The 27,298-nt window shown below is 41.4% G+C and overlaps 1 protein-coding gene across 1 annotated transcript in view; it reads right to left on the bottom strand.

The window, feature by feature from the left end:
• Positions 1-27,298, bottom strand: part of GUCY2C (guanylate cyclase 2C) — a 576,500-nt gene that overhangs the window by 77,509 nt on the left and 471,693 nt on the right. The window contains exons 22-24 of the mRNA XM_044302403.1: positions 13,409-13,601; positions 10,800-10,974; positions 6,854-6,952 (exon numbers count right to left, since the gene is read on the bottom strand). Of these exons, the coding sequence (XP_044158338.1) occupies positions 6,854-6,952; positions 10,800-10,974; positions 13,409-13,601 (467 nt within the window). The remainder of the gene's footprint in view (positions 1-6,853; positions 6,953-10,799; positions 10,975-13,408; positions 13,602-27,298) is intronic.

Below are 27,298 nucleotides of genomic sequence, written 5' to 3'. Positions count from 1 at the left end.
TCAGTCTTGCCCAGTCAGCAGCGCCTCACTTACAGCCGGAAGTGACGTCAGTGGAGGGCGTCATGGTTGTTATGGGGATCTAGTACTGCGTCCCCGGCAGGTCCTTGCAGGGTAAACATAATGAATACAAGTGTCCACGAAGGCAAACATGAAGATCAAAAGTCATATGTTTAAATATTTAGAGTCTGCCATGTGTGCGCATGAACCTTATAGCCGACTTATATGCGATCTATTCAATAAAGAGTACTTTAGATTAGAGATGTTTATCTATACATAGTTACAGGTCCTTGCAGGTCACAGGTTCCTTTTTTGTTTATACTCCTCAACAAAAATACAGTAATCGTCGATACTATAGGAGTAAAATAGACTGCCAGGTAAGCTCTAAGACAGTGATGCCGAACCTTTTAGAGACCGAGTGCCCAAACTGCAACCTAAACCCACTTATTTATCACAAAGTGCCAACACGGCAATTTAACCTGAATACCAATATATATCTTCCATGTACTTTATCATTTAGCTATAATAAATGCCTACATTCAGTGCTCTGACTGTGTCGTTCATAGCACGCCCTTCGCTGATGAATGGCAGGAAAAGTCTAAGGCATATTGGTACACCATAGACTTTTTCCAGAGTGCGGGTGCCCACAGAGAGGGCTCCGAGTGCCGCCTCTGGCACCCATGCCATAGGTTCGCCATCACTGCTCTAAGATGTTACAGACCCCTTGGCAGGCACAGGATTAGACCCCTAGGGGGGGAAGTCTCTATTCAGAGGCTTTGTGCAAGCATCTATGCTTAATTACTCCCATATCTAACAGAATGGGACATTGAAGAGATCTGTGCAGGTCGACTAAAAAATACTAAGGCTTAATCAGAAATTTGATGGATATATTTACAGAAATGGCTTATATGAAATATATTCATTCAGGCCCTTCGGCGTCACGGAGTTTAGTCTATACGTCCATTTTGTTTCGGCTCGCAGGATCATCTTGTCCCAATCACCACCTCTCTTTGGTTTGGGGTCATGTTGTATTCCTATGAATCTCAGACAGTTGGTATTGCCTCCATGGTGTTGTACAATGTGGCGTGCCACTGATGTGTCTTTTTCATTTAAAACATAATTTACGTGGTCCCTTATCCATCTCCTGAACTCCCGTTTTGTCTTGCCCACATAATCCAGTGGGCAAGTACATTGGGCCAGGTACACCACACCAGTAGTGAGACAGTTTATGAAGTCTCTGATGGTGCACTCCTTTTTGTTATAAGAGCAGGTAAATGTTTTTTTTTTTTCTGATCTGACCACATGCTGTGCAACTCCCACATTTAAAAGTCCCCAAGGGTTTCCTAGAGCAGTGTTTCCCAACCAGTGTGCCTCCAGCTGTTGCAAAACTACAACTCCCAGCATGCCCAGACAGCCTTTGGGGCCTGTACTCCACTGGCCTGCAGTAACATTGATATCCAATGACTGTCTAATATACCTCCAGCCACATAATCACTTGATGTTTTCTGTCCGGTGAATGATTAAATGTTTGGGACCAGTACTCCTGTGGCCTAAAATCAAAGTTTTCTAGGCTCCAGCATGGCACATTTTTGAGAGTTTCCCTTTAAGATGCATAAAAATGGCCCCTGAATAAAATACATATTTTTTGTGGGAATTTTTGCCATTGATCCCCCTCTGGTATGTCACTGTCCATGTTGGGGGATGATTTGTGAACTTCTTGTAAGTATTTGGTGGCTGCAAATATGACATGAAGGTATTTCAGGTTCGCCTGTCATTAAAGTGAATAGGGCCCGCTGCGAACTTGCGGTTTACGAACATTTGATCGCGTTTGCGAATCGTCCCGGCCAATGTTCGTTCATCACTAGTCTCTGAAGGTACCTTCAATCAAATTTGCTCCATGCTTTATTTGTCTGTATGAAATCATTGAAATCATTAACCCTGTGTCTTTTAAGTTATGGTTACCTGACTCCTTTCGCATCCATAAGGTTTTCCATAAAGCATTACTCAAAAAGTATGTACCGCCTGCATCCCCTACTCAGGAATCTCCACCGCCAGAGGAGGTTGCCGGCCAACTAGAATTCTAAATTTCTAGAATCCTTGATGTGTGAAAGGTCCGGAATTCGTGGCAATATTTGGTTCACTGGAAAGGTTATGGTCCTGAGGAGAGGTCTTGGATAAATTTTCATTTAGCTCACCCGGAGAAACCCACTCCAGTGATTATGGGTCCAGTAGCCCCTCATAGAAGACGGGGTACTGTTACGGACCTGGCAGCTTGTTTTTCATTAGCAGCACCGCCAGCATCCCGTGCATACAGCGGAGCAAGGACGCGGTCAACGTCCTTGTCTTCTTGGGGACCAGGGGACGGGAAGGACCCGGCCGCGCACACCTTCTCAGCGTGGCCGGCGTCCTCCGCCCCCTAGACGACGAGCAGCAGGGGATCTGAGCACCGATGTTAATGAATCAGCGCTCAGCTGTGTTATGAGCAATCAGAGTCACATGACGCTGGCCACGTCATGTGACTCACCTGTAGGGGTTATTTAAACAGGCAGCCTGCTGACCACAAGTTGCCTGTGATTGGTCTTACTACCCTCACCAGCATTTTGTATTGCACCTGACACACATCCATGGTGAGTCCGTTTTTCACTAAAGACAAATAGGAGATTCTTTGGAAATTAATTTTCAGCTGAGCAACGTCAGTAAATTACAGATGACACATGGATGGCAAAAACTGACACACGGACCAACTACAGATACTTCACTTACAACTTCATGGATCAAACACATATGCTTTTTTTTCACGGACATGACACTGACACGGAAATGTGAACGAGGCCTAATTCTTGCAGAACACCTAAAGGGTTAACAAAGCTAAGGGGTATAGTTTCTTACATGGAGCCTTTTACGGGTAATTTCTATTATGTGAACCCCACAAAGTGACTTCATGAACTGGTCCTTAACCTCTTCCGGATACAGGGCGTACAGGTACGCCCTGATGTCCCGGTACTCAAGGACACAGAACGTACCTGTACCGCAGGGATCAGAAACTTCAAAATGCTGTTATTTTCTGTTTATACCCCCCTGCAGCCCTTTGTGTTATGTGCCGGTGGGCGCAGCAGAGGGTGGTGCGGCAGTGCGGGCGAGAGGGCTACGATCATAAGCGCGGTGCTGGGGGGGTGGGCAGGCATGCGATCCTCCGCCCGCCCCCTCTCTAAGGATGGCCGAGCGGTTTTTAGAGTGTCAGCACATTGCTTACACTCTGCTTGAAACGCCTGACATCTGTGCTGGCACAGCTGTCAGGCGTTTAACACCTTTCATGCCGCGGTCCATAGGGACCACTGTATGGAAGAGGTTAACAGGGAGAGAGCTCCCTACCTCTCCCATCGGGGGGTTGCTGTGCCTTTTCAGCCCCCGATAGGAGAGGGAGGGGGCCCCCTTCCTCCCCATCACCGACTGCTCGGTTGTGGCAGCGAGTGACGGTTACCATGGCTACCGGACGCCTTCACAGGCTTCTGGCTGTCCATGGAGCTGATCAGAGGCTGTCCATGGTGCTGATCAGACTTCTGCTAAAGGCAGAAGTCTAATCAGACTTTGTAAAGCGAAAATACAGTACACTATATAGTGTACTGTACTGTATTATACAGACATCAGACCCACTGGATCTTCAAGAACCAAGTGGGTCTGGGTAAAAAAAAAAAAGCTAATAAAAGTGAAAAAAAAGTAAATATAAAAAAACACATTTATCACAAAAAAAAAATTCCCTACACATGTTTGATATCACCGCGTCCATAACGACCTGATCTATAAACGGTCATGTTACTTTCTCCACTCTGTGAATTGTTTCAAAAATGCTTTCTTATGTTAAACGTAAAAAAATAATAAAAAAAGTTGACATATTAGGTATCGCTGCGTCCGTAAGAACCTGCTCTGTAAAAATACCACTTGACCTAAACCCTGAGGTGAATACCGTAAAAAATTTAAAATTAAAACAGTGTTAAAAAAAAATGTTTGTCACCTAACATCATAAAAAGTGTAATAGCAAGCGATCAAAAAGTCGTATGCCCCCCAAAATAATTCCAATATAACCGTCATCTCATCCCACAAAAATAATACCCTACCTAAGACAATCGCCTAAAAACTAAAAAAAACTATGATTCTCAGACTATGGAGACACTAAAACAAGTATTTATTTTTTTTCTTTCAAAAATGATATCATTGTGTAAAACTTACAAAAAAAAAGTAAAAGAATATATACATATTAGGTATTGCCATGTCCGTAAGAACCTGATCTATAAAAATACCACATGACCTAACCCCTCAGGTGAACACTGTAAAAAATTTTGGGGGAAAAACGGTGTCAAAAAAGCTATTTTTTGGTTACCTTACATCACAAAAAGTGTATTAGCAAGCGATCAAAAAGTTGCATGCCCCCCAAAATCATCTCATCCCACAAAAATTATATCCTACCTAAGACAATCGCCCAAAAACTGAAAAAGCTATGGCTCTCAGACTATGGAGATGCTAAAACATGATTTTTTTTTTTTGTTTCAAAAATTATATTATTGTGTAAAACCTAAATAAATAAATAAAAAGGTATACATATTAGGTATTGCTGTGTCCGTAAGAACCTGCTCTTTTAAAATAGTACATGATATAACCTGTTAGATGAACGTGGTAAATAATAAAAAATCAAAACGGTTCAAAAACTGCTATTTTTGGGCAAATATTCAATTTTAATCCTATTTTTGCTGTAATAAAGCAAGGGTTAACAGCCAAACAAAACTCAAAATTTGTGGTTCTGATTCTGTTGTTTACAGAAATGCCCCATATGTGGTCGTGAACTGCTGTATGGCCACACGGCAGGGTGCAGAAGGAAAAATACTGTTTTTTTTTACACCATGTCCCATTTGAAGCCCCCCTGATGCACTCCTAGAGTATAAACTCCAAAAGTGACCCCATTTAAGAAACTACACCCCTCAAGGTATTCAAAACAGATTTTACAAACGTTGTTAACCCTTTAAGTGTTGCATAAGAGTTAATGGCAAATGGAGATGAAGTTTCTGAATTTCTATTTTTTTGTAACCCTGCCTCACAAAAAATGCCTCACATAAAGTGTAATATAGAGCAACCAAAAATCATATGTACCCTAAAATAGTACCAACAAAACTGCCACCTTATCCCGTAGTTTGAAAAATGGGGTCACTTTTTTGGAGTTTCTACTCTAGGGGTGCATCAGGGGGTCTTCAAATGGGACATGGTGTCTAAAAACCAATCAAGCGAAATCTGCCTTCCAAAAACCAAATGGCGTTCCTTTCCTCCTGTGCCTTGCTGTGTGCCCATACAGCAGTTTACGACCACATATGGGGTGTTTCTGTAAAACTGCAAAATCAGAGTAATAAATGTTGAGTTTTGTATGGCTGTTAACCCTTCGCTTTGTTACTGGAAAAAAATATTAAAATAGAAAACCTTCCAAAAAGTGAAATTCTGAAATGTTATCTCCATTTTCCAATAAATATTATGGAACGCCTAAGGGGTTAATAAAGCTTGTAAAATACGTTTTGACTACCTTGAGGGGTGTAGTTTCTTAGATGTGTTCACTTTTATGGAATTTCTACTCTAGGGGTGCATCAGGGGGGCTTCAAAATGGACATTGTGTCAAGAAAAAAGGCCATCAAAATCTGCCTTCCAGAAACCATTTGGTCATACAGCAGTTTCCCCATTAGGGCAATAAATATTGTTTTTTTGTTTGGCTGTTAACCCTTGCTTTGTTACTAATAAAATATAGATTAAAATGGAGAATTTGCCCAAAAATTAAAATTCTTGCAAATTTGGTATTTTTTTATAAATAAAATGATTTATTTTTTTTACTCCATTTTACCAGTGTCATGAAGTACAATATGTGATGAAAAAACTATTCTCAGAATGGCTTGGATAAGTCAAAGTTTTTTTTAAAGTTATCACCACAGAAAGTGACACTGGTCAGAATCGCAATTAAATGGCCTGGTTCTTAAGGTGAAATATGTGTCCTTAAAAATTTTAAGAATTGCTTCTAAAGTTCTAAGCCTTCTAAATGTCCTAAAAAAAGAAAATAACATCTATAGAATGATGCCAACGTAGACATATGGGGAATGTTAAGTAATAGCTATTTTATGAGGTATCACAATCTGTTTTAACAGCAGATATATTAACATTTTTAAAATTGCTAATTTTTCTAAATGTTTTGTAAATTTAGGATTTTTTTGAAATAAAGGTAAAATATATCAACTCAAATTTACTACTGTCATGTGTTAATGTGTCACAAGAAAACAGTATCAGAATGGCTTAAATAAGTAAAAGCGCTTCAAAGTTCTTACCACATAGTGACACTTCAGATTTGCAAAAAATTGCCATGGCCAGGAAGGTGAAAACTGGTCTGGGGTAGAAGGGGTTAATGGGGCTGTCCAAGATAATAACAAATCTAAGACAATTCCTACTTTGTATTAAAAAAAAAAAAAAAGATATGTTTGTGCTTTTCTTCAGCGCCATTCTCTGCTGTGCTGGTCCGGTACTCCAGCCGCTGTTCGTCTTCAACAGCAGTGGTGGTGTGCCTGGACCACAGCACATAACCTCTGCAGCCAATTACTTTCCTCAGCAGTCTACAGCTAGGGATAGTGAGTGGCTGCAATGGTCAGTTGTCAAATCTAGGCACATCACTGTGCATGCACAGTAGTTACTACTCAAGTAGCACTACCTAAGTAGTATATAGTATCATTCAAAACAAAGGCAATCTATAGTAAATGCATTTGTAGTCAAAGCTTTCTAAGATATATTATATTTTTTCATTTAAAAGATTTATTTTGCAATTTTGAATGAATCTTACGTAATCCTGTAGACTCCATCCGTGAAGCTGTATTAACAGTGTCACCAAAAAGGCAGTATCTTGGCATTTTAATTCCAACAACACCAGCAGCACATGGTCCTGAACAGAGCAAATATGATAAACCAATTAATCACACCACATCCAATCTAAAGTACTGATTATTTTAGGGAAAATGGTATTAGCAAGCAGAAATGCATCATTTCGAACTGCACAATCAAAGGTGGTTACACATGTACTGTCTCCATTAAAGGGAGTCTGTCAGCTCCACAATCACTTTCTAACAAAGCATACTGCCATTTAGGTAGGTGACCCTCAACATAAGCATAATTTTATAGTGAATATAATGTATGCTAATAATAAGAAATCTTTCTTTTAATATGTCTGCAAAACAAGTTTTACGTACATTTTGGGTGGAGCTGTGATATGCTGGGCGCTTTCAGTAATGCCAGATCGCACCTTCCTTGTTTGAGTAAGGCAAGACATACAGTTGAGATAATGGTCGGCTGCATTGTGGACTATCGGTTGTCCATGGGATCATTCGTACCAACAATCCCACCAACAAAACTGGCCGACTAGGGAAGTCAGTTTTTATCAGGTGCTTGAGCACAATATCAAGTGATCGGCTGAATTCAGCCGATCTTGTCATCAATATGCAGCTTTGGCCAATAAATGGCTGAAGTTTACCAGCATGGCGGATTACATTTTAGGAAGACAAGAGTTTGCTATCAGCAATCACAGTAGTTTTTCAAATGACAGTCAGATGGAATGGCTGAAATCTGCCACTCCGGACGACTTTAATCTTAAGTGTATGGTCAACCTAACATTCCCAGTCATCCTCTACCTCGTCACTCCTAGCTCTGAAATCAATGAGGTGGGGAAAGCCAAACAAGCAGGGGAGGCACTGGGCGTCTGTACTGGCAGAACAATGGTGCATAGAACAGTTCAACCCCACGTACAGTGCACATAAATCCTGTTTTGCAGACAAATTAACAGAAACCATTACCATACAGTAATTTCACAATGACTTTATGTTTAAAGGGGTATTCTGCCGTGGCATACCGTCAATATAGGCAGACCACGCACTGGCTATGGGGCCCGGCCAGGCTGCATGGCCCCGCCCCCTTTCCAACCTGAACTAGTAATAGTAGAGAGATAAATATCGGCAATGGCTGATTATAATAGGGCATTTGGGTCGGCAGCCCCGGGCCCAGTGTCAATGAGGGGCCCATTGCCACCCCAAACGCCCCAGTGCCATTACATATTTACATTTTCATTTGGCACTATGTGCAGCGCTGGGCTGGAAGGAGGGAGGGAGAGGAGAGTGAGCAGCCGCTTCCTCCAATCAGGATGTGCCCGCCGCTCTGTGATGTCTTTGGTAGAGGTTTGCTCCCACAGCTAGCAGCCCTGTATTTACTTTTATCAGCAGTGATGTCCCTCATGCTGACCCTCCTCTGGGTCCTCCTGCACTTCTCTTTTCTTGTTTACTCCCAGCACTACCGGTCACTTCCTTCACACTATTCCTAGGCTGGGTGAGAGGTCAGAAGGAAGCAGCAGCAGAAGTGCTCTGCATGATGGAGCAGAGCTGAGGAGAGAGGAGCTGACAGGAAGATAGGCTGTTTGCAGGGTGACTGAATTTACAGCTATTAAGCCTCTTTCACACGGGCGTCGCGTGTGAGGGTCGTATAGGATGCGGGTGCGTCGTGGAAAAATGTGCAAAGTGTAAAGCGTTTTAATGCGTTTTGAATGCGCGTGAAAATATCAGCATATTTGGTACCCAGACCCGAACCCGGACTTTTTCACAGAAGTTCGGGTTTGGGTTAGGTGTTGTGTAGATTTGATTATTTTCCCTTATAACATGGTTTTATGGGAAAATAATAGCATTCTTAATATAGAATGCTAAGTAAATTAGAGATGGAGGGGTTAAAAAAATTACAAAATAATTTTACTCACCTCATCCACTTGTTCGCACAGCCCAGCTTCTCTTCTTTCTTCTTTTTTGATGACCTGGGAGGAAAAGGACCTGTGGTGACGTAACTGTGCTCGTCACATGGCCCATCACATGATCCATCACCATGATGATGGATCATGTGATGGACTATGTGATGAGCGCAGTGACGTCACCAAAGGTCCTTTTCCTCCTAGGTCATCAAAGAAGAAAGAAGACGAGCCGGGCAGTGCGAACAAGTGGATAAGGTAAGTTAAATTGTTATATATTTTTTTTATTAACCCCTCCATCCCTAACTTACTGTATTAAGAATGCTATTATTTCCCTTATAACCATGTTATAAGGGAAAATAATAATGATCGGGTCTCCATCCCGATCGTCTCCTAGCAACCATGAGTGAAAATCGCACTGCATCCGCACTTGCTTGTGGAAGCTTGCAATTTTCACGCAGCCCCTGCGTTGCGTGAAAATCGCACAATATAGAGCATGCTGTGTTTTTCACGAAACGCACAAGTGATGCATGAAAATCACTGCTCATGTGCACAGCCCCATAGAATTGAATGGGTCCAGATTCAGTGCTGGTGCAATGCGTTCACCTCACGCATTGCACCCGCGTGGAAAATGTGAAAGAGGCCTTAGGGTCAAACAGGAGCCTCAGCTCTGCTTACTGTAGTGCATATATATTCTTTCATATGGTTATGGGACCCGAGGCATGTGCTGGATGCTCCAGATAGACTACATCTGAGGTAAAAGGATGGGACATGACTAAAATTGCTCAGCTCTGCTCCCTGTTAATAACAAAAACAGAGATCTAATGCTGCGGAACGGGAAAAGATCTGTCCGAAGGGTCACATTGATTAGTGTGGACAGTCCTGACTCCTGCTGCAGTAATTTACCCTAGGCTCTTCTCTGCTTTACACCTATCTAAAAATAAATAAAACTTAAAGGGTTAGGGTACTTTCACACTAGCGTTTTTCTTTTCTGGCACTGAGTTCAGTCACAGGGGCTCTATACTGGAAAAGAACTGATCAGTTTTAGAAGACATCGGAGAGCAATCCGTTCAGAAGAGCAATCCGTTCAGGATGCATCAGGATGTCTTCAGTTCAGTCATTTTGACTGTCCAGAACGGAGATAATACCCCAGCATGCTGCGGTTTTATCTCCGGGCCCAAAAACTGAACACTTGCCTGAATGCCGGATTTTTTTCCATAGGAATGTATTAGTGCCGGATCCGGCATTAAAAATACTGCAATGCCGGATCTGTCCTTCCGGTCTGCACATGTGCAGACCTTTAAAAATTAAAAACAAAATAGAAATGGATCCGTTTGTCAGTATGACAAATGGACAGACAGATCCATTCTTGCAATGCATTTGTAGACGGATCCGCATCCGGATCCGTCTACAAATGCTGTCCGTTTGCATGCATATTTCCAGATCACTCTGCCGCAAGTGTGAAAGTACCCTAAGGCCGAGTTCATTGATTTTGCTATCCATTTCATGTATACATACAGTGGCATCCTTCATCATAGAGTTTCAAAGAAAAATTTATATGTTAACGTATACATTTTTTCTACTGGACTCTGCAGGATAGGAAAGCATTGGGTGCTGCACTTTTCCCTCCCCCAACATATACGTAAAAACGTATGGCAAAAATGTAATTACCCTACACGACTGCCATAATGCAGACAGTGTGCAGGTAAAAACTGAAGAAAATGCGGTGATCATGCAAGGTCCACATCCCTAAAAAAAAGCTGATCGACAGGGATGCTGGGAATTGGACCCACCACCTATCCTGGGGTCATCAATGTTAGATTGGTTGTGAAACGGGAATACACCTACCATACATGGTGGTGTGCTTAGCTAAAAGATGACTTTGGAGCTGACTTTATTGTCCAATTAGTTAAGTGAATGTACATGTAAATATTATAACATTTGTATGGGAGTCTGAGCTTCAAAAACCTCATTCAGAAACACCAGATATTTTCTACAGAACGATGCATACCTGAGTGAATTCCAATCCGGATCCATACAGGTAAACCAGGCAAATGATTCAATTCAAAAGACCCCATAAAACTAAGAATATCCAAAGCCATCCTACATATATCTACTGCATGTCGATTTCCATTTCGATTAGGAAGACCACTGACCACCATATAAGCATCTCCAATTGTTTCAACCTAAGTAGGACATAAACATTTAAGCTTATATATATATATATATATATTGCTAAAATTAATATGACCACTTTAGCGAACAAATGAGAAATGAGAAATGAAAGTAAAAACAATATAGTAAAAATGAAAAAAAATAATAATAATATATATATATATATATATATATATATATATTAACAAAATACTGATATTATGAAGAATAATGCCTCAACTTAAATACTTTCATAAATTATATCTAATTTCTAAAACTGTCATTTTGGTATAGAGAGATATATAGTTTATTATTGCCAGGGGCGGGGCTAGAAGAAGCCACAACGTGGGTGTGGTGGCATTTTTATTATCAACCCAAGTTTGTTCACACTTCAGTTATTTGGTCAGTTATTTCCATCAGCCGTTGTGAGCCAAAAACAGTAGTGAAGCCTAGACAGAAATAAAGTATTATGGACAAATTTTCACTTGTTCTATGTTTTTGATCCACACCTGCCACCTGGTTTTGGCCCTAAATAACTGATGGAAATAACTGACCAAATAACTCAAGGGTGAACTCAGCCTAACTGGGGTTGATATACTAGCCCTAGTTTCAGAAGGAATACAGCCCGCAGAGAGGTTGTACAAAGATGTTGAGACTCTCTGCAGAGCTGATCTCAGTCTGCTAATACCCAGCCCCAGGTAATCACATGATCGCTGGGTTTGGAGCAGGAAGAGGCACTCATTGAGCCCTGTATATACAGTGATGGAAAAGGCAAGGATGGTAAAAAAATGTCTACGGGAAGCCCATCTGTCACTGACAGCAGGCTCTCTGCTCCCACAGCTGCATAATCTATGTGCCGTCTTAACTCTGCAAGGATGTTCAGGAAAGTCCTTGTAAAGTTAACTGCGGACCGCCCAGATATTTTTTTGTCAGCCAGTGGTCTGCAAGTGGTAAATCAAGTCCTGAAAAACTGACAAAAAGCAGAAGCCAGTTGTTCAACTAGAGAGAAGCCACACCAAACCTAGACCGTGTAAACATGGTCTTGTATGGCCCAATCGGTTTTAGAAAATGAAATCAAATACCCATCAGCTCTTCCATTTTCATAGGGAATCCATTGGAACTACGTTTTAGAGAGATTGATCTTGTGAACGGATGTTGTAAAGTAATCTTTCTTTTTTCATGTTTATACTTGTTGGCACTATAGACTGATATATTGTATGTTTATTACTATTACCTCTTATAGAATGTGATTTTTTAATACACAAGGTTAGAATGAGTAAGGTCTTCTAAAAGCAGAAGGTACTTCTACAGCTCATATTCACACACTAAGGAATTGTTATTCTGGGATAATATGCAAAAGTGCAAATTGTTCCTTCCTGACTTTGTTGGACAAATATGCATTCACAACCACAGCAACAGTCTTTTATTCCAATATAGCTGTTTAGGCTTACTAGCCTTCATCATCTAATGCACACTAGCTTTTGAATGCGGTACTATCTGGATACCAATGGGATCTTAAAGAGTAACTACACTTTTTTTCAATTTTTGATATGTCATAGAGACATATCAGAAGTGTTTAACAGTCTCAAGCTCAGCAGCGAGGAGAAGCTGCCCTCGACTCAGTGCTTCTGACCCCTCTTTCTAGTAGTTTGTGGGGGTCTCAGAGCTGGGACCCCTGACGATCAACACTTCTGATAAGGCCCTATGACATATCAAAAAATAAATAAAATGTATGTTACTTGTTATTGCAGTGCTGTTTGAGGTGGTACAGAATTTACAAAATGCTTTGTAATTCTAGGTGGGGTTGCACATTGATGAGCATTTTGAGCTTACCAATTTAGGATTATAGGTTGGAGCTGATGGACACATGTTTTTAACTTGTTCAAATACAAGATGTAGTGTATGTAATGTAACAATGTAACAAAGTATATGGTAAAGTGCTGGAAGTGGTGTATATTTCAGAGTCTTCACGTGGGTGAGATAAGAGAATCCAGAAAAATATGTTGACAGGTTATTTAAATCTTGGTTCTGGGCTGGATCTCATAAGACTGGTGGGTAGGTTGGTAGTGGGAATGGCTCCAGAACGGCTATTCCCCCTAGCCTGAAGAGCTCCCAGGTGTAGCTACTGGGATCCTTACTGGTGAATAAATAGCCATCTCATAGCTTCAGTCATGGTCAGAGCATGGAGCCTGTTTGACTGTGAGGCTATGTGAAGCCTGATTCCCTGATTTACTGAACTGCAGATGGGATAGAGATATTTCTCTTTATTAGGTAGTGCCCAGACAGGCAGGTGTTTGTTTTGATTATTTTTTTTATGTTATGTGCTGTGGCTTTAGCAAGTGATAGATAACTTGGATGCTTTGTGAAAAATAAAGACTTTTAACTCCTGAAGTCTGATAGTCTGTCATTGAAGACCCCACCATGAGTACACAATCCCTTACAATAACTAACTGCTCAGTTTAATACCTTGTAGACATCATGATGATCTAAAATGCGATCAAAATCTTTGTACACGTCATTCAGCATATCCACAACCTCCATAGGTGTACTATATTTGCAGATTGTAGTAAATCCAACAATATCACTGAAATAAATGCTGACTTCTTCAAAAAACTCTGGCTCTACCAATCCTGTTTCTTTAAGGGATTTCACCACAGGCCTGCAATAAACAAATTTAAGTTTAAATATTTCTATGGTACATAAGCATTATGAGATAAGAGGATAAAAGATACAAGCTATGGATGACAAAGTAAGGATATTGTATTTTTAGATTAAGCCTTTAAAACTTTACATAACTTGCTGTCTTGATCACCAAACATATTTAGTTCTTTTATGTTTAAATTAATTCAATAAATTAATTCATCTTTGTAATATTTTTTATATTTCATCTTATCAAGCAGAATTAGACACCTGCGAGGGGGTGTCCCCAAAGCTGAGGATGCTTCTCCTGCTGATTGATTAACAGGTCCGGAACATATCAACTGGTCCTTACAATCTTGCTCCTGAACTGCTAAGTAGTGGCGTATGTGCAGAGGTTCTGCTTCCTCAATGGCAACTTTCCAGTGTAATGGTACATTCACAGTGGCTGCTCCAGTAGCGGAAGCAGAGGCTCTGCGTATGCACCTCAATTCGGAGCGGGATTGTCAGGGCCTGACGACATGTATGGCCCTGTCAATCAAGAGGCAGCTGGATGCTTCTTCATCTGTGAAAGTAACCCCTCACAGATTAACTTTTTCTGAGTCGTATCAATTTGCTCATCACTAGTTTGGTTTATTTTTATGGCTTATCCTGACAAAAATGCATATACTGAATGCAATTGAATTTAATATTCTTATCAGGAGTTTTGTATATTACCAGCAGAAGGACCTGGCTTTGCACATGTATATTTCATATATTTCATTTAATGTTTGTCTGTGAGGTTAAAATATATCAACAGTATCCCCTAGAAGAGTGACCTCTACAGCAGCTGCCCCTTTAATAATGGCCTCCACAGTCCCCTGCCCCTTAACAGTTACCACCCCTTTAACAGTCACCTCGACAGTGGCTTGTCCCCTTAACAGTAACATCCACAGCACCCGCCCCTTTAACAGTGACCTCCACAGCGGCTGCCTCTTTATAAGTGACCTCCACAGTCCCCCACCCCCTTAACTAGTTTGATCTATTTTTATTGCTTATCCTGACAAAAATGCATATACTGAATGCAATTAAATTCAATATTCTTATCAGGAGTTTTCTGTATTACCAGCAGAAGGACCTGGCTTTGCACAGGTATATTTCATCTATTTCATTTAATGTTTGTTTGTGAGGTTAAAAGATATCAACAGTATCCCCCATAAGAGTGACCTCTACAGTACCCCGACCCCTTAACAGTGACCTCCACAGTACCCCGCTGCCTTAACAGTAACTTCGACAGCAGCTGCCCCTTTAAGAGTTGCCTCCACAGTGCCCTGCCCCTTAAAAGTGACCTCCACAGTACCCTGCTCCCTTAACAGTGACCTCATAGTACCCCGCTGCCTTAATAGTTACCTGCACAGCAGCTGACCCTTTAATAGTGACCTCCACAGCAGCTGCCCTTTTAATAGTAACCTCCACAGTCCCCACCCCCTTAACAGTAACCTCCACAGTGCCCACTCTGGTCACCCCTTTAACAGTGACCTCCACAGCAACCACCCCTTTAACAGTAAGCTCCACAGTATGCCATCTCCTTAACAGTGATTTCCACAATAACCAGTCCCTTTCACACTAACCTCCACAGTGCTCCATTCCCTTAAAATATGACCTCCACAACACCCCACCACCTTAACAGTGACTTCTACAGCACCCCGCCCTTAACACGGACCTCCATAGAGGACGTCCCCTTAACTGTAATCTCCACTATTCTCTGCCCCCTTTACTACAGTGACTTCCACAGTGCCCATCCCTTTAATAGTGACTGTCACAGTACCTCGCTCCCTAAACAGTGACCTCCACAGTACATCACTGCCTTAACAGTAACCCCCATAGCGACTGCCCCTTTAATAGTGACCTTTAAAGTCCCCTGCCCCCTTAGCAGTAACCTCAAAAAGTGCTTGCCCCCTTAACAGTGACCTCCACATTGCCCTGCCCCCTTAACAGTGACCTCCACAGTGCCCACCCCTTTAACAGTGACCTCGACAGCAGCTGCTCATATATTAGTGACCTCCACAGTACTCCATCTCCTTAACAGTGATTTCCACAATAACCCGCCCCCTTAACAGTGACCTCTACGGCACTCTGCCCCTTAACAATGACCTCCATAGCGGATCGTCCCCTTAACTGTGACCTCCACAGTACTTCGCTCCCTTAACAGTGTCATCCACAGTGCCCTGACCTACAGCAGGGATGTTATGGAAACCTGGTGTAAAACTGCATATGTCAAGACTAAGGGCCTGCCAGCTTCTTTTGGCTAAAACGGGTCATGTGACGGTGTGTATGGCAGTTAGGATATGATTAAAAGACCTGTGGGCTTCTATTGGCTAATGCAGGTCATGTGACAGTGCCATATTTTCATTTTTCTTTTTTTTATATCTCAGGAACGGTACGTCCTAGAGAGCTGAGACCCAGTCTAAAACCTTCCCGGAAAACAGATGCGCCTATATGGGAAATTTGGTGCAGATCAATCCAGTCGTTTGGTTGCGCATAAAAAACAGAGACATACAGAAACTCATTTTTATGGTTGCAAGAAAAAGTATGTGAACCCTTAGGAATGATATGGATTTCTGCATAAATTGATCATAAAATGTTATCCGATATTCATCTATATCACAACAATAGACAATCACAGTCTGCTTAAACTAATAACTCACAAAGTATTAAATGTTACCATGTTTTTATTGAACACACCATGTAAACATTCACAGTGCAGGTGGAAAAAGTATGTGAACCCTTGGATTTAATAACTTGTTGAACTTCGTTTAGCAGCAATAACTTTAACCAAACGTTTCCTGTAGTTGCAGATCAGACGTGCACAACGGTCAGGAGTAATTCTTGACCATTCCTCTTTACAGAACTGTTTCAGTTCAGCAATATTCTTGGGATGTCTGGTGTGAATCGCTTTCTTGAGGTCATGCCACAGCATTTCAATTGGGTTGAGGTCAAGGACTCTGACTGGGCCACTCCAGAAGGCATATTTTTTTCTGTTTAAGCCATTCTGTTATTGATTTACTTCTATGCTTTCGGTCGTTGTCCTGTTTCAACACCGATCTTCTGTTGAGCTTCAGCTGGTGGACAGATGGCCTAAGTTCTTCTGCAAAATGTCTTGATAAACTTGGGAATTCATTTTTCCTTCAATGATAGCAATCCGTCCAGGCCCTGACGCAGCAAAGCAGCCCCAAATCATGATGCCCCCACCACCATACTTCACAGTTGGGATGAGGCTTTGCTGTTGGTGTGCTGTGCCTCTTTTTCTCCACACATAGTGTTGTGCATTTCTTCCAAACAACTCAACTTTAGTTTCATCTGTCCACAGAATATTTTGCCAGTACTGCTATGGAACATCCAGGTGCTCTTGTGCAAACTGTAAACGTGCAGCAATGTTTTTTTTGGACAGCAGTGGCTTCCTCTGTGGTATCCTCCCATGCAATCCATTCTTGTTTAGTGTTTTTACGTATCGTAGATTCGCTAACAGGGATATTAGCATATGCCAGAGACGTTTGTAAGTCTACAGCCGACACTCTAGGATTCTTCTTCACCTCATTGAGCAGTCTGCGCTGTGCTCTAGCGGTCATCTTTACAGGACGGCCACTCCTAGGGAGAGTAGCAGCAGTGCTGAACTTTCTCCATTTATAGACAATTTGTCTTACCATCCCTTTCCAGCTTTATGCAAGTCAACAATTCTTAATTGTAGGTCTTCAGAGAGCTCTTTTGTGCGAGGCATCATTCACATCAGGCAATGCTTCTTGTGAAAAGCAAACCCAGATGTGGTGTGCATTTTTTATAAAGCAGGGCAGCTGTAACCAACACCTCCAATCTCATCTCATTGATTGGACTCCAGTTGGTTGACACCTCACTCCAATTAGCTCTTGGAGATGTCATTAGTCTAGGGGTTCACATACTTTTTCCACCTGCACTGTGAATGCTTACATGGAGTGTTCAATAAAAACATGGTAACATTTAATTCTGTGTGTTATTAGTTTAAGCAGACTGTGATTGTCTATTGTTCTGACTTAGATGAAGATCAGATCACATTTTATGACCAATTTGTGCAGAAATCCATATAATTCCAAAGGGTTCACATACTTTTTCTTGCAACTGTATTTATATAAGAGACTAGCAGAAGGACCCGGCTTTGCACGGGTATATTTAATTTATTTCAATTCATGTTTCCGTGTGTCATAAAAAGATATCAACAGTACCCGCCCCTTTAACATTGACCTCCACAGTGGCCGCCCCTTTAACATTGACCTTCATAGTGGCCGCCCCTTTAACATTGACCTTCATAGTGGCCACCCCTTTAACAATCAGTAGACAGGCTTTATTTGTGCTGTAATTAAACAGATGTGCGCACCATAGGGAAATTCTGCATATACAGAGTAGTATAGAATAAAATACAAGGCTCACCTTGTTAGGTTGTGCTAAAGATAGACACAACTCTATTGAACACTCATCAAATTAGGTCCTGAGAGCCCGGAGGGTGGTGGTCTGCAGCCACAGGTAAAAAGTCTTCTTATCGAAGATGCCTGGAATCCCCAAGAAGGTGTGTATTGGCAGAGATAAATGTCCCACGGCGCAATGACCAACCACAGGTCACCAGGTTCAGGATTCAAGGTATTTTATTGCAGCAATACAGCGCGTTTCAGGGAATCACTCCCCGTCATCAGGTACTCAAGGCTGCACACATGTAAAGAACATAAACTACAAACATTTATACACAAAAGAACCGCCTGTTTAGGGTCAGGGTGAGGGGGAGTGACCTCTGAAACAATTGATGTCTCCCCAATAGCTGTTTCAGAAGTATATGTGTATAGGGACACTATATTAGATAAACTGACAATAATTGGATCATGCAACAATTGTAAAGCTGTTTTTAAAGCTAAAAAAGCTGTATATAAAATAGAGCGATGATGGTTAAAACCACGTGATCGAACGTCACGTGAGAGAGGCTGGCACCTGCAATCATCCATGCCGGGCGATCAGGAGCGCACAGTGATGTAACTAGTGGGCACGTGATCAGGGTTCCGATCACGTGGGAGCGGCCGGCACACAAGACGGCTGTAACTGCGCAACAAGGACGCTCTGATAGCACGGGAGCAGCCGGTCACACGTGATTGCCATTGCCAGGAAACAAGGATGCTTCAATAAGGGGAGCCAGGATATGTTGGGTTTCGGCGCTGCATGAAGAGGTGCCCAAACCCATATTGGACATAAAAACATAAAAGGGCATGTGGAAAAATGTGTAATGTCAGAGCGCATTATAAGCAGATTGCATTCCACATTGGAATACGTGATTCAAAGATAAGGAGATTTTCTGCTTTATAGAGCTGTTAGAAACTACACTATGGCTAGAATATTATAATAAAACATAATAAATAATGATATATGATAAATAATAAATAAATGAAACATTTGGTAAAAGCGTTATTAAATTATCAAGAGCTACCTTAAAGAGGGGAGGGAATACTTAAAAAATAGCACATAAGACAGTTGATGCACAAAATAAATAAATATATAAATATCACGCATATGGTCACATGCAATATAGAGATCCAATTGATGATCAAATTAAGTAAGTAAATGAATATTAGTTAATTAAACATGTAGGTAAATATATTTGGATAAAAGATTAAAATACGTAATAATAAATGAGACATGATGATTCAGAAGTACAGTTGAACGGACACCTGGATGTTCGGGCTCGACTGGTTTCGGCCAAACTTCGGGACCCGAACTTGAACCGAACTTGACCCCGAACCCCATTAAAGTCAATGGGGACCCAAACTTTTGAGCACTAAAATGGCTGTAAAAATGTAATGGAAAGGGCTAGAGGGCTGCAAATGGCATCAAAATGTGGTTAAGAGCATGGCAAGTGCTCTGCAAACAAACATGGATAGGGAAATGACTTTAAATAACATAAAATATGTAAAAATAAAAATAATAATCTTGATCTAGGAAGACGAGGTCCATATGAAGTAGGAGGTTGAGGAGGCGGTGGATGTGGCGGTGTAGGTGGAAGCGGCGGTGGAGGAGGAGGTAGCCTGCACTGCTTTTTTGTTTTAAATTTTATTTTTAAAATTATGGTACACCCCAAAACATTGGGAAATATAACCTGTGATAACCCCCTCCAGTCATGCTAAACACACATTCAGACAATACACTGGCTGCAGGGCAGGCCAGCACCGCCAAGGGGTAAAGGTCAAGCTCAGGCCATGTGTCCAATTTGGAGACCCAGAAGTTGCAGTGGTACTATACACCCAAAAAATGGCTAATTTTACCCAAAAATGTAAATGACAATTTTTTTTTTTTTTTTTTACTGGCCTACTAGGTATAGCAGTGTTACTATACACCCAAAAATTGGTTAATTTCACCCGAAAATGTAAATACATTATTTTTTTTATAAACGGACTACTAGGTATAACAGTTGTACCATACAAACCAAAATTGGTGAATTTCACCCGAAAATGTAAAAGACAAATTTTTTTATTTTTTAAACCTGTCTACTTAGTATAGCAGTGGTACTATACACTCAAAAATTGCTGAATTTCACCAGAAAATGTAACTGACAAAGTAGTGAAATTATATAAAATAAAATATGTACAAATAAAATAAAATAAATTGATTTATGAGGTAGAGTTCCATATGGAGTAGGAGTTTGAGGATGCGGTAGACGTAGCGGTGTAGGTGGAAGAGGCGGTGGAGGAGGACGAGGTAGCCAACACAGGTTTTTGGTTTTCATTTTTTTTTTTTTTAATAGGGTACACTCTAAAAGAGTGTGAAATATCCAAAATACAAGAATGAGCAATTGCGCTGTAGTATAACAATGGCTGGATAGTGCCGGTATACATGTCTATTCTGCACAAGGTACGGACAAGTCCTGAGGGATAGATGCATGGTTCATTTTAATGAACGTGAGCTTGTCCACGTTGGCTGTGGACAGGCGGCTGCGCTTGTCTGTGATGACGCCCCTTGCCATGCTAAACACACAGGGCAGGCCAGCACCTCCAAGGCGTAAAGGGCAAGCTCAGGCCATGTGCCCAATTTGGAGACCCAGAGGTTGAAGGGGGCAGACCCGTCATTCAGTATGTGTAGGCGTGTGCACACATACTGCTCCACCATGTTTGTGAAATGCTACCTACTGCTAAGACATTCCATATCAGCTCGTGGTGCTGGTTGTTGTGGCAAGCTGACAAACTTTTTCCACATTTTGGCTATGTTAATCCTGCCTTCTGAGGTGCTGGTGGTGCCCCAGCTGCATTTGAGACCTCTTCCTCGTCCTCTGCCTTCGCCTTGTGCTTCCACTGAGCCCCCCGCTGTCAGGTGGGAATGCCACCAGAAGTGCGTCTACCAGCGTGCTCTTGTACTCGCGCATCTTACGATCACGCTCCAGTGACGAAATTAAGGATGGTACGTTGTCCTTGTAACAGGGATCCAGCAGCGTGGCCACCCAGTAATCAGCACAAATTAGAATGTGGGCAACTTGGTGGTCATTGCAGAGACACTGCAGCATAAAATCGCTCATGTGTGCCAGGCTGCCCAGAGGCAACAAAAAGCTGTCCTCTGTGGGAGGTGTATCGTCTGTGTGCTCTGTATCCCCCCATCCATGCACCAGTGATGGCCATGAGCTGGTCTGGGTGCCACCCAGCTGTGAACATGGTTCCTCCTCCTCTATCTCCTCCTCCTCATCCTCCAGAACTGTGCCCTGGCTGGACAATTGTGTCCCTGGCATTTGTGGGTGCAGGAACCCATCCTCGGAGCCACTTGGGAATGACTGGCCGGAAACCCTACAAAATGATCCCTCTTTCTCCTCCTCCTCCTGTGCCACATCCTCTTCCATCATCGCCAGGAGCGTTTTTTCAAGGAAGCATAGAAGTGGGATAGTAACGCTGAGAACGGCGTTATCGGCACTGGCCATGTTGGTGAAGTACTCGAAACAGCGCAACAAGGAGCACAGGTCTCGCATGGAGGCCCAAACGGGTGTTTGTTTAATAGCTCAATATGGCTGCAGTATATAACCCAGGAATTTCAAACGTGCTTATGCTGCAAGGCCTGAAATATTGTGTATTTTGACCCAAAAAGGGTGTTTTATTAATGAAAGAATATAAGCCCTGTATATACAGGTTGTATCTCACACGGCCTGAACCACTGTTGGCCTGAATTAAAGATTTCTTTGCCCAAAATGGCTGTATTTCAAATGCCTGAATCAAACCCCTGTATGTAAAGGGTGTATCTCACAAGGCCTGAACCAGTGTAGGCCTGAAATAAATATGTTTTTGCCCAAAATGGCTGTATTTCAAATGCCTGAATCAAAACCCTGTATGTAAAGTGTGTATTTCACACGACCTGAACCAGTGTAGGCCTGAAATAAAGATTTCCTTGCCAAAAAAAAAGCTGTATTTCAAATGCCTGAATCAAACCCCTGTATGTAAAGGTGTATCTCACACGACCTGAACCACTGTGGGCCTGAATTAAATATTGGTGCACCAAATGGCGGTATTTCAAATAAACTTTTTTTGTCCAAATGGGTGTTTGTTTAATAACTCAATATGGCAGCAGTATATAACTAAGGAATTTCAAACGTGCTTATGCTGCAAGGCCTAAAATATTGTGTATTTTGACCCCAAAAAAGGTGTTTTATTAATGAAAAAATATAAGCCCTGTATATACAGGGTGTATCTCACACGGCCTAACCCACAGTAGGCCTGAAATAAAGATTGGTGCACCAAATGGCGGTATTTTAAATATCTGAATCTAACCCAAATGTATTAAGGGTGTATCTCACAATGACATCTGCATCAAAGGCTGCCAACTAAATGTATTTTGCCCAAACTAGTGTTTGTTTAACAACTCAATTTGACAGCAGTATACAAGCCTGTAATTTCACACGTGCTGATGCTGCAAGGCCTGAAAATAGCGTTTTTTGGCAAAAAAGTGTGTTTTTAAAACCCCAGAAAATGATGGGTATATTTCTAGCTTAAATTGCACACTGACTAATCCAGATTTTGTATATTGCCAAAAAAGTGTTTTTTTGGTAACAGAATATGAAAGCTGTATATATTAAACTTGAATTGAACACTTGCAGATCAGGAAAATAGTGTTTTTTGGCAAAACAAATTGTTTTTAAAACCCCAGAAAATGATGGGTGTATTTCTAGCTTAAATTGCACACTGACTAATCCAGATGTTGTATATTGCCAAAAAAGTGTTTTTGGTAACAGAATATGAAAGCTCTATATATTAAACTTGAATTGAACACTTGCAGATCAGGAAAATAGTGTGTTTTTGGCAAAAAAGTGTGTTTTTAAAACCCCAGCAAATGATGGGTGTATTTCTAGCTTAAATTGCACACTGACTAATCCAGATGTTGTATATTGCCCAAAAAATTGGGATTTTTAATGTCCCAAAAGCTCAGTGCTGGTGCACTGAGCTTGCATAAAATGGCCGCGGCCCACCTTAACCAGAGGTGTGGCTATAGGGGGTGCAGAAGTAGCAGTTTCTACCAGGCCCAGGAGCATGAGGGGGCCCAAAGACCCTTATGCCACATAAGACACTGGCATTATAGAAAGTGCATGCTGCTCAATTTACACCTCTGGCTGGAGGGAAGGGGTTAGATCAAGAATTTGGCACGAGGGGGGGCCCTTTCAATGTTTGCCTCAGGCAGCAGGAAGGCTATGTGCTTCCCTACCTCTTGCCAAAAAGCACTGAGAGAAGTGGGGCCCAAGCTGAACTCTTGCACCAGGGCCCATGAGCCTTTAGCTACGCCCCTTCACCTAACTGACTTTTTAAAGTTATTTTTTTTTTTGGTCACTGGGCTCAGGGCAGGATAAAAAAAATTGTGCCCTGCACCCACAAAACACATTGTATGTAGATCGCTGAGTTAGATTCTGATTTTGAGCAAAGAGTCTCTCCTATTCTCTCCCTGAAATTGCCAGCAGCATCCACTCCCTACACTAAGCACAGCAGAGTGACGTGCAGCGCTACGTGACTCCAGCTTATATAGAGGCTGGATCACATGCTACACTGGCCAATCACAGCCATGCGATTAGTATGCATGGCTGTGATGGCTTCCAAGGTCAGACAGTTAACCGCTTGTTGATTTGCTGCTCTGCAGCCTTTTAAAAAGCGCCAAGAAAGCCCCGAACACCGAACCCGAACCCAAACTTTTACTGAAATGTTCGGGTCCGGGGTCCAACAATCCTAAAGTTCTGTACGAACCCGAACTTTACAGTTCGGGTTCACTCAACCCTATTCATAAGTAAAATGGTTCATAACTAAAATATGTGGACACACCTATACATATTATTAATGGATACTATCTATATAAGAAAATGAAAATATTTCATATTGTGTCGATAGCCTGGGAGACCTCGAAATGTCAAAATTATATATATTGGATCATACGTATATGTATATATATATACACATCAGTGCATACACAAATATACATCAGTATGCATATACATCAGGTGTGTACATACACATATATCATACATACACACATGAACCAAAGAAATAGACGGGTTGGTGTACCCTAGAATTGAATGACAGGCACTGTAAAAAGGGCCACTGATATACAAATAATGATAAAAAGGAAATAAATTGAATTAAATATCTAGGGGGTAAGGGCAAGTGATTGTGTAAAGGTGATTAGTATGTATGTTTGTGGCATTAAAACCGTATTATACTGTAAACGAAAAGTGAGTAAGATAAGGGTTCGTGGTCTAGGACTATAATAGGGTGATGCCTACATGAGACGACCGGGCAGTGAAATGTTTGAGGTTTTCGAAATCAACCTCTAACCACCCATTTAGGCCCTGAGGATTTAAGCTATTTAGTTTGTAAATCCAAAACATCTCACGTCTTTTGATCGTCTGCAAAATGTTGCGGCAGTCCATGTGAATCTGTTCAATAGGGATGAGGCAGATACCCGGAAATAGGCCCTGGTGACGATCTCAGCAATGTGTCTTGAGACGCTGGTATGTGCAAATTTATTTTTGATATTCAAACGATTTTTATTCAGCCTATTGCGTAAGGTTTGTATGGTGCGTCCCACATACTGTAATCCGCATGGGCATTCAAGTAAATATATAACATTCTTCGACCCGCAATCCAAATGCTGTTTGATGTTGAAGATTTCTCCAGTTATATTGCTTTGAAATGAAGGGGATATTCGTATAGAGAAATAGCATATACACTTTGGTTGTTCACACTTAAAACTACCCAATGGTCTGGACAGGGAATGTATGATTTTGACTGATCCTCTTGTTTTCACATAATTCCACAATTTACTAGGGGCTAGTAAGTTCTTCAATGTTTTCGCTCTTCTATAGGTTAGAGGCAGACAGATAGGTAGGAATTTCCCTATGAACGGGTCTTTTTTGAGGATATGCCAATGTTTAGAAAGGATACCTCTGACATCTTTGTGATTATTACTGTACGTAGTGATTAAATTGGTACTCCATTTGCTTTTTTTATTTTCATCTATTTGGTATTCCTTCTCCTTTCTAACCGATGACAAACAATTTTCCTGTGAGAGGGCATTTGCTCTATTAAAAAACGCTTCCACAATTCCATGGGGATAGCCTTTCTTCATGAATCTCGTACGGATTATCTCGCTCTGTAGGATGAAATCCTTGTCTATGGAACAGTTACTTCTTAGTCTCTTGAACTGTCCAAAAGGGATATTGGTTTTCCACTTTTTATAGTGTGAGCTGGAATATTCAAGGTAGCTGTTGCAATCAACCTTTTTTAAAAAAAGTGTGAGTCTCAATTCTATTCTCAATAATATCCATTTCGAGATCCAGGAATTAAATTTTTGAGCGATCATGCGCCTCGGATAAGGTTATGCCCCAATTGGATGTTTAATAAAGTTCTCAATAGAATCCGTTTCCCCATTCCATATGACAAATAAATCATCTATGTAACGTCGATAAAATATTATATTTTCTGACCAAAACCTATGGATATACCTGTCCTCAAATGCTCCATAAAGAGGTTTGCGAAACCCCGGCATTGGATTCAGTGTTTATTTTACTTGAGTTCTCCAGTAAACTAAAATGTCTTTTAAGAGTCCGTTTTCTGACAAAATTGTGCAAGTCCAGGAACAGATCAAAGCCTTTGGTATTTGACATTAGACAAAACGAAAGGCCTCTTGATAAGAGCGACGTTTCTTCCGCATTTAATATATATGTGGATAGGTTGAAGATTTTTACTTTGTGATCTTGTGATTTGGCTTGTGCTACAATCTTCTTTTAACCTTTACCTCCTCTGCATCCTCTTCTTCTAGATTTTTTCTTTTTACTGATCTTTTTCCCAAATGATGGAAAAAGTTGGTGATTGTCACAGTTTTGGGACTCTTAAATATCTGGTATATCATGGTGGGTGTGAGAATCGGTGGAAGGGATAAAAAAAAGTATTCGGGCCTACAAGGGAAGTGGCATTGAATGTTTCTGAATGTCCTGGACTAGTGTTGGTGGTCTGGTGAAGAAGTGACGACTGAGTGGAAGCCTGAGAAGGGGAAATGCCATTAAGCGTGATCAGTGAATCTCGTTCCAATTCTGTAGGAGTAGATGTTAAAGGTGACAACACCTGATTCGTGGGTTGCATCACTGTGTTCCTAGGAGAGAACGACGCGGGTGGAAGAGCAAAGGGAGCACAATTGGATAGGGTTTCTGGATCAAACAATTGGGTAGTTGGAATAACAGGAGACCCTGAAGTGGTGATCACTGGGGTGGGCCCTAATTTGCGGCACTCTGCAGTGGTGACTAATGGCAATGGCCCTGTCTGGGGAACCATCGACTGTGATATGTTGGACACAAGTGTGGATGTGGTGGCCTCTAACGTGAGCAATGGAATGAGATGAGTGCTGATACGGGGGACCCTGCTAGTAATCTTGGAAATTGTAGGTTGGGAATTTATTTATTTATTTTGACACATAACACATTCTCTTTTGAAGACCAATTATATATATTTAGTGGGTACGCGTTTCGTGCCCAGTTTCGCAAAGCTCTTTATGAGGGCATTTGAGGACAGGTATATCCATAGGTCTATTATATTTTATCTTCGTTACATAGATGATTTACTTTTCATATGAAATGGGGACAAAGATTCTAATGAGAACTTTATTAAACATCTCAATTCCTCCAATTGGGGCATAACCTTATCCGGGGAGCATGATTGCTCAAAAATGTAATTCCTGGATCTCGAAATTGATATTAATGAGAATAGAATTGAGACTCGCACTTTCTTTAAAAAGGTTGATTGTAACAGCTACCTTTAATATTCCAGCTCACATTATAAAAAGTGGAAAACCAATATCCCTTTTGGACAGTTCAAGAGACTAAGAAGGAACTTTTCCCTAGACAAGGATTTCATCCTACTGTCATGCCCTGTTCAGGTTATGTGCGGAGGTCTGCCAGGCTAGCAGCACATGTGTAGTTTGTTTTGTTTTGGGTTTGGATTTGAGCTGTATCCGCCTCCTTCCAGGTGCACTGGGTGGGGTCGTTTGTATGAGTTTAAATTACTCCCTTTCCCAGTGTCCTGTGCGAGTTATAGCTTCTATCTTGCTCTGAGGAAGGAAGGAAGGAAGGGAGGAAGGAATTGCTGTTTCTGTTTCTGCTCAGCTACAGATAAGTTGGTTTTGTTTCTCTTTTGTGTTCTGTCTAGACTGTTAGGGAGACACCTGCTC

The sequence above is a fragment of the Bufo gargarizans genome, chromosome 7 (genome assembly GCF_014858855.1).
Source record: "Bufo gargarizans isolate SCDJY-AF-19 chromosome 7, ASM1485885v1, whole genome shotgun sequence".
NCBI lineage: Eukaryota > Metazoa > Chordata > Amphibia > Anura > Bufonidae > Bufo > Bufo gargarizans.
This window is presented reverse-complemented; position numbering and strand designations above follow the sequence as displayed.